This window comes from Vipera ursinii (assembly GCF_947247035.1).
Source record: "Vipera ursinii genome assembly, chromosome: 7".
Classification (NCBI taxonomy): Eukaryota; Metazoa; Chordata; class Lepidosauria; order Squamata; family Viperidae; genus Vipera; species Vipera ursinii.
Genome location: NC_139521.1, coordinates 1,942,899 through 1,951,576, shown reverse-complemented (window position 1 = coordinate 1,951,576; position 8,678 = coordinate 1,942,899). Strand labels below are relative to the sequence as shown.

General features: G+C 42.6%; 1 protein-coding gene across 3 annotated transcripts; it reads right to left on the bottom strand.

Annotated features, from left to right (window-relative positions):
• Window positions 1-1,541: 1,541 nt before the first annotated feature.
• On the bottom strand, window positions 1,542-8,041 carry SOD3 (superoxide dismutase 3). Of its 3 annotated transcripts, none has more exons than XM_083367706.1 (2): window positions 7,534-8,041; window positions 1,542-2,431 (listed from the first exon to the last, which is right to left on the bottom strand). In XM_083367706.1, exon 2 carries the CDS (start codon window positions 2,411-2,413, stop codon window positions 1,685-1,687), a length of 729 nt encoding a protein of 242 aa, XP_083223832.1. In that variant the 5' UTR covers window positions 2,414-2,431; window positions 7,534-8,041; the 3' UTR covers window positions 1,542-1,684. The 3 variants fall into 3 exon arrangements, with proteins under 3 accessions (XP_083223832.1, XP_083223831.1, XP_083223833.1); XM_083367705.1 differs by having other exon boundaries at window positions 7,706-8,041; XM_083367707.1 differs by lacking the exon at window positions 7,534-8,041 and adding an exon at window positions 2,760-2,851.
• Window positions 8,042-8,678: the final 637 nt, after the last annotated feature.

The following is an 8,678-nucleotide window of genomic DNA, read 5'->3' as shown; positions in this document are numbered from 1 at the left end:
GCTTGTAAAAGCCTCGTTTCGAATTGTGAGACGGCTATAGGTATTGCGGATAACTCAAACAAGTTAAGAAGATTTAAAAAAAGCGAGAGAGAGAAGAGGAAGGAAGCCAAAACTGAACGCGTATAAGCAGGACGAAAATAACAGATCCGAAGGTTTAAAATACAAATCATGTACAAACTCCCTTCAGACACGATTTGGCACAAGCCGTTATCAGTCTGGTCCAGCCATCTTTCTCAAAGGGGAAAAGACGGAGAGGGTGGGGGGAAAAACAACAACCCCTATTTATGCATTCTAGGGAGGCAGGGAAATAGTGCTGATCACCTTAGTCAAAAAGACTTTTTATTTTATTTTCTCTTCTCTTCTTCTTCCAGCAGCACTGTTGCTCTTGGGATGCTTTCAAGAGATACGGCACCCTGGAAACAGAGTCGTGTAAGCTGGCAGGAATAGCCAACGCTCCAGAAGACAGGCTTAAGATACAGGAGGATCTGGACAGACTCGAACACTGGGCGCTATCTAACAAAATGAAATTCAATGGTGAAAAAAGTAAGGTTCTGCATTTAGGCAGGAAAAATCAAATGCATAGGTATAGTATAGGTGGCACCTTGCTCAATAGTAGAAACTGTGAGAGGGATCTCGGAGTCTTAGTGGACAATCCCTTAAATAGGAGCCAGCCGTGTGTTGCAGCTGCCACAAAAGCCAACACAGTGCTAGGCTGCATTAACAAGAGGGATAGAATCAAGATCACGTGAAGTATTAATACCACTTTACAATGCCTTGGTAAGGCCACACCTGGAATACGGCATCCAGTTTTGGTCACCACGATGTAAAAAAGACGTCGAGACTCTAGAAAGAGTGCAGAGAAGAGCAACAAAGATGATTGGGGGACTGGATGCTAAAACATAGGGAACGGTTGCTGGAATTGGGTATGTGTAGTTTAATGAAGAGAAGGACGAGGGGGGACATGATAGCAGTCTTCCAGTATCTCAGGGGCTGCCCACAAAGAAGAGGGAGTCAAGCTCTTCTCCAAAGCACCTGAAGGCAGGACAAGAAGCAACGGATGGAAACTGACCAAGGAGAGAAGCAACCTAGAACTAAGGAGAAACTTCCTGACAGTTAGAACAATTAACCAGTGGAACAACCTGCCTCCAGAAGCAGTGAATGCTCCAACACTGGAGGTTTTTAAGAAGTCTCTGGCCAGCCATTTGTCTGAAATGGTATAGGGTTTCCTGCCCGAGCAGGGGGTTGGACTAGATGACCTCCAAGGTCCCTTCCAACTTCTTCTTCTTCTTCTTCTTCTTCTTCTTCTTCTTCTTCTTCTTCTTCTTCTTCTTCTTCTTCTTCTTCTTCTTATTATTATTATTATTATTATTATTATTATTATTATTATTATTATTATTATTATTATTATTATTATTATTATTAGTTTCTAGACCGAAACATAAGCGTGTTTTTTTAACACCTAAAAACTAACTCTTCAAGCTCCCCCACCTCAAAAGAAAAAAGAAAAAGCACAGGTATCAACTTTGACAAACTAGCGCTGCTCTCCTTTATTATTAACCCACTTACAGAGTGAGGAATTCGCTACAGGAGAGGGCCCTCTTTTAACGTTTTCGGAAGAGGCGCAGTGGTTTGTAATCAGCAGCGACAAAACTCGGCGGATCGGCCTTCGGGATGCCGGCCACGCTCAAGGGACCCCCGCTTTTGTGACCCTTTTCTTCCTTTTGGCGATGACCTTAGGCAAATGCTTGCCCCACAGGTCCCCCTTGCAGGTGCCGATGACACAACAGGCTAGACGCAGGCCGGCGTTTCCGTGCTCCAGGCTGCCTTTGTTGCCGCCCTTCCCCAAATCGTCTTCCTGCTCGTGGATCACAACCGATCGACCCAGAACGGTCTGGGGTCCAAAGAGGGTGGCTTTGAGGTTCCCTCTGAATTTTTCAACCTTGCCGTCTTTAGGTTTAAAGTTCCCAAAATCCCCAGGATGGTTCGGGTGGTTGACTTCCAAAGGGTTGTAGTGACCTCCGGCTGAATCGCAGCCGTCGCTGAGGTCACCGTACTGGTGGACGTGAATGGCCCTGGCCGATGTGGCCACGGGAAAGCCGTCCAGGTAGAAGATGACCTCCAGCTTTCCATGGGGGTAGCCCTGCTTGAACAAAACCTGACCCGTCACCTGAGGTTTCTCCGCCGCTAATTTGCTACTGGGCTTGACCGCGCAGCAAGCGTAGGCGGTCCGGTTGGCTTTGATGATGTCGTCGTATAGCTGGGGGTACAGCAAACTCAGCCACAGATCGTTAATTTTCTTCTGCATGTCTACAAAGGGGCTGACGGTGGACGGCGCATCTTCCCACACCACGGTGACATTGAGCTCACAAAGGACCAAGCTGGGAGTCAGCAGCAGCAGCAGTAGGAGGAGCATGTTGGACCAGGTCAGACCCTGGAGGGATTATAGGAACAAAAATGGAAAAGCAACAGAAATAGAAACAGACTCGGGGGAAAAAGTCCTTATTGTACAGGAAGAGAGGAAGAGTTGATTCTCGGAGGAGAAAGGGTCAACGTGGGTCTCGGATCAAGTGCTCGCTCGGATTCCCGAGCGCCAGAGAGGAACAGGAGAAGGGAGAAAATAAAATTTAAATTTAACCCAGTAGGCCATACACACTCTAGTCACGCCCACCCAGTAGGCCACACCCACCCTGGCCATACCCACCTGGCCCCCTGAGGGCAACTGCAATGCTGATGCGGCCCTCAATGAAATTGAGTTTGACACCCCTGGATTAGAGAGAAGCGCTGGGCTAGCAGAGCAAAGAGGAATGGGACGGGAGTCACTTTTTAATAGTAATCTTAAGCACTTAGGATAGGATAGGACAGGATAGGATAGGATAGGATAGGATAGGATAGGATAGGATATAGGAATGAAGAATAGAATAGAAAATAGAATAGAATAGAATAGAATAGAATAGAATAGAATAGAATAGAATAGAATAGAATAATAGAATAGAATAGAATAGAATAGAATAGAATAGAATAGAATAGAATAGAATAGAATAGAATAGAATAGAATAATAGAATAGAATAGAAATATGGAATATGGAATATGGAATATGGAATAGGATAGGATAGGATAGGATAGGATAGGATACAATAGAATAGAATAGGAATATGTAATATGGAATATGGAATATAGAATAGAATAGAATAGAATAGAATAGAATAGAATAGAATAATAGAATAGAATATGGAATATGGAATATGGAATATAGAATAGAATAGAATAGAATAGAATAGAATAGAATAGAATAGAATTATGGGATAGAATAGAATAGAATAGAATAGAATAATGAATAGAATAATGAAGAAATAGAATAGAATAGAATAGAACAGAACAGAATAACGTAGAATAGAATAGAATAATGAAGAAATAGAATAGAATAGGACAGAATTAGGATAGGATAAGATAGGATAGGATAGGACATGTCAGGGTAAAATAGGTTAGATAGAAAAGAGGAACAGAATAGAATAGAATAGAATAGAATAGAATAGAATAGAATAGAATAGAATAGAATAGAATAGAATAGAATAGAATTATGGGATAGAATAGAATAGAATAGAATAGAATAGAATAGAATAGAATAGAATAGAATAGAATAGAATAATGAATAGAATAATGAAGAAATAGAATAGAATAGAATAGAATAGAATAGAATAGAACAGAACAGAATAACGTAGAATAGAATAGAATAATGAAGAAATAGAATAGAATAGGACAGAATTAGGATAGGATAAGATAGGATAGGATAGGACATGTCAGGATAAAATAGGTTAGATAGAAAAGAGGAACAGAATAGAATAGAATAGAATAGAATAGAATAGAATAGAATAGAATAGAATAGAATAGAATAGAATTATGGGATAGAATAGAATAGAATAGAATAATGAATAGAATAATGAAGAAATAGAATAGAATAGAATAGAATAGAACAGAACAGAATAACGTAGAATAGAATAGAATAATGAAGAAATAGAATAGAATAGGACAGAATTAGGATAGGATAAGATAGGATAGGATAGGACATGTCAGGATAAAATAGGTTAGATAGAAAAGAGGAACAGAATAGAATAGAATAAAATAACAGAGCTGGAAGGGACCTTGGAGGTCTTCTAGTCCAGCCCCCTGCCTAGGCAGGAAACCCTATACCAGGGGTAGGCAACCCTGGCTCTTTTAGGACTCGTGGACTTCAACTCCCAGAATTCCATGAGTCCTAAAAGAGCCGAGCTTGCCTAGGGCAGGGGTAGGCCACCTCGGCTCTTTTAGGACTGGTGGACTTCAACTCCCAGAATTCCTGAGCCAGCATAGCTGATTCAGGAATTCTGGGAGTTGAAGTCCATGAGTCGTAAAAGAGCCGAGGTGGCCTACCCCTGCCCTATACCATTTCAAGGGGTCATTGTCATCCCATTGGTTGGGGAGGAAATTATATTTAGAAAATTAATGAAGTTTGATCTTGAGAGAAGAATGCTTTTTTCATAATCCTATAAACCTCTGCAATTCTATCAGGCACAGAGGTCCCCTTGTAGGTGAACACAGCAGATCAGGGTCAGCAATTTTCCCAGCCTTAAACACTGGCTAGAGGGGGTTCCCTCCACTCATCAAATTTCTCCCCCCCCACATATATATATATAGTCTTTATATACAGGAAGTCCTTGACTTACAACAGTTCATTTAGCGGCTGTTCAAAGTTCCAACAGTGCTGAAAAAGGGACTGATAACTGTTTTTCACCCTTACGACCATGGCAGCATCCTCATGATCAGAATTCAGGTGCTTGGCAACTGGTTCATATTTACGACCGTGGCTGCAGTGTCCTGAGGTCACGCAATTCCCTTTTGTGGCCTTCTGACAAGCAAAGTCAATGGGGGAAGCCAGATTCACTTAACAACTGGGTTACTAGCTTAACAACTGCAGTGATTCGCTTTACCACATCGGCAAAAAAGGTCATAAAATGGGGCAAAACTCACTTAACAAATTTTTCTTGGGTTCAATTTTGGTTGTAACTTGAGGACTACCTGCATATTTTTTTCTAGATAGTTTTTTCTAGATGGTTTGGGCAGGGGGCTGGACTAGATGACCTATAAGGTCCCTTCCAGCTCTATTCTGTTCTGTTCTGTCCTATCCTATCCTATCCTATCCTACCCTATATTCTATTCTATCCTATCCTATCCTATCCTATCCTATCCTATCCTATCCTATCCTATCCTATCCTATCCTATCCTACTCTACTCTAAAGGTAAAGGTAAAGCTTCCCCCGCACATGCGTGCTAGTCGTTTCCGACTCTAGGGGCCGGTGCTCATCTCCGTTTCAAAGCCGAAGAGCCAGCGCTTGTCCGAGGACGTCTCCGTGGTCACGTGGCCGGCATGACTGGACGCCAAAGGCGCACGGAACGCTGTTACCTTCCCACCTACTCTACTCTAATTCTATATTCCAATATCTGTTGTATTCTATCCTATCTCTATTCTATTCTATTCTACTCTATTCGGTGTTGACAGGAGGGCAGAGATCCGCCCCGAGGTCTCTCATTTGTGGAGTCCCTCAGGGGTCGGTTCTCTCGCCTCTCCTGTTCAACATCTATATGAAGCCGCTGGGCGAGATCATTCGTGGTTTTGGGGTGGGGTATCATCAGTACGCTGATGATACCCAACTTTTTCTTTCCACCCCGAACCAACCCAGTGATGCCCTCTCCGTGATGTCCCGATGCCTGGAGGCGGTTCGGGTCTGGATGGGGAGAAACAGGCTTCGTCTCAATCCCGCCAAGACTGAGTGGCTGTGCATATCGGCATCTCGGGTTAACCAAGTTATTCCATCCTTAATGATGGGGGGTGAGGTGTTACCCCCCGTCGATAGGGCTCGCAACTTGGGCGTCCTCCTGGATTCACGGCTCAATTTTGAAGATCACATAGGAGCCGTGACCAGGGGGGCTTTTGCCCAGGTTCGCCTGGTGCGCCAGTTGCGTCCCTATCTGGACCGAGACGCCCTACGCACAGTTACTCATGCGCTTGTGACCTCCCGTTTGGACTACTGTAACGCTCTCTACATGGGGCTGCCCTTGAAGACCACTCGGAGGCTTCAACTGGTGCAGAATGCGGCCGCGCGAGTTGTAATGGGGGCTTCCCGATACTCCCATGTAACACCTCTACTCCGTGAGCTGCATTGGCTTCCGGTTGCCCTCCGGGTGAAATTCAAGGTGCTGGTTATCACCTATAAAGCCCTACATGGCCTGGGTCCGGGATATCTGAGGGAACACCTGCTGCCGGCATCAAATGCCCTTCGCCCAGTGCGCTCCCACAGGGAGGGTCTGCTCAGGGTCCCGCCGGTAAGAGACTGCCGGCGGGTGACACCCGGGGATAGGGCCTTCTCGGTGGGAGCGCCTGCCCTCTGGAACCAGCTGCCGGTGGAGCTGAGAACTGCCCCCGACCTTCGATCATTCCGCCGGGGCCTGAAGACCTGGCTCTTCGAGCTCTCGGGCCCAGACTGAGGAGGAATTTTTAATTTGGGGTTCTTTTTAACTGACTACAGGGTTAATTTAATATTTTTTAATTTGGTTCTTAATTTTTGTATTTTGGATTTTTAATTCCCTGTAAACCGCCCTGAGTCCTCAGGGAATAGGGCGGTATATAAATATAACTAAATAAAATAAATAAAATAAATAAATAAATAAATATTCTATTCATTCTATTCTATATTCAAATATATGTTGTATTCTATTCTGTTCTGTCCTGTCCTGTCCTGTCCTGTCCTGTTCTACCCTACCCTACTCTACTCTACCCTACCCTACTCTACTCTACTCTACTCTACTCTACTCTACTCTACTCTAATTCTAATTCTAATTCTAATTCTAATTCTAATTCTAATTCTAATTCTATATTCCAATATCTGTTCTATTCTATTCTTTCTTATTCTATTCTATTAATTATTTTATTCTATTTTCTATTCTATTCTATTCTATTCTATTCTATTCTATTCTATTCTATTCTATTCTATTCTATTCTATTCTATTCTATTCCTATTTCTATTCCATTCCATTCCATTCTTTAATTGTACTCTACTCTACTCTACTCTACTCTACTCTACTCTACTCTATTCTTTATTTCTATTCTATTCTATTCTATTCTATTCTATTCTATTCTATTCTATTCTATTCTATTCTATTCTATTCTATTCTATTCTATTTTCCAATATCTGTTGTATTCTATTCTATTCTTTCTTATTCTATTCTATTAATTCTCTATTTTATTCTATTTCTTATTCTATTCTATTCTATAAAATATGAATGCTTTCATTTGCAGATCAGCCTCCTGAACTTCATCGGCTTACTAACCATTACAGATTCTTTCCAAAAACAAAGTTCTAATCGTCACAATCAACTTGAACTCTTAAATGTGGATGGGAAATATAAGAATGTTGGATCTGCCCTTTTCCCTAATCTCTTTTCCACAACTTTCCTTTCAAATCAGCACCTTTTAGGAACAAGCTCATAGGGAAACTCACTTCAAAAGTCGGCCACTGAAAACACAGCTTCTCAGCAGCTTGAATGCCATTCTCTTCTGTTCAAAAGATATTTTCAAGCGGGGGGGTGGGGGTGGAGGTGGGGGAACCCATGTTCAAATCACCTCTAAGAAAGCTTAGCTTAGTTTGTTCCTAACAATAAATACCGTCCTACCTTCATCCGAGGTTTTCTTCGACGAAGATCCCGGTGACACAGTTCAGTGGCTTGGAATTTCCTCGTAGAAACGATGGCAAGCCGTCAAGTCCAGATTCCAGATCTCTCTGGAGTTGAAGCAAATTGGCTCTGCTTTGTTTATGGAAGAATTAGGAAATACAAACCTCTGGGGAGTGGTTGGCGTGGACTTTGAGAGGTGGGGGGGGGGGAAATGGTGGATCCGTTCAACAAATCCAGAGGAACTGCCTTCTCTCAAATTTGCAAAACCAAGGAAATGGCTTGCGATTAATCCTTACCTTTTCTGACTTTCAGATATATTTCTATGGGATGTACATTCTCCTGTTTTTCTTTGACTCAACTGTTTTTGCAAGATTGATCTGCTGATCAGTTCTGGTGTTACGTTCCTTGAAAGGCGTCTGGAAAACCTGTCCTAACCCTTGCAAGTTAGTTTCCCAACCAGCCTCAAAATCCTCCTGGCTAATACCCTGATTACTTGAAAAGCTTTACGTAATACAGATGCTTTTCTGAGCAAAAGAGAGTTTTGGCACATCAGGGAAACAACAATCTCCAGTGTGTGGGTGTCAGAGGAGTGGAGGGAAGATGGTTGTATTGCATGAGTCATTAATATGCATCTTGATCATAGCTCCCACACAGTACATTGAGTAACGGTCTGGTTATCAGAAGGTTAAAGGACTTGCTAAACAAGTTTATGGATAAAATCTCTGGCAATGTCCACGATAACCAAGTTAATATTGGTGTGATGGTTTGCCAGTGACACGTGGTTTCTGCAAAGGAAGAATCCGACGGTGACTTCTTGCTGATCTCAAGAAAACCAAACAAATTCTGTCTGGATTTCTGCAGATCAAACTTGTCTGATCTCAAGAAAACCAGACAGGATTCGCCCTTGCTGGGTGCGCTAACAAAAATTCCAAGGCTGTGTAGATTATTCCAGTGTTTCTCAAACGCCACCGCT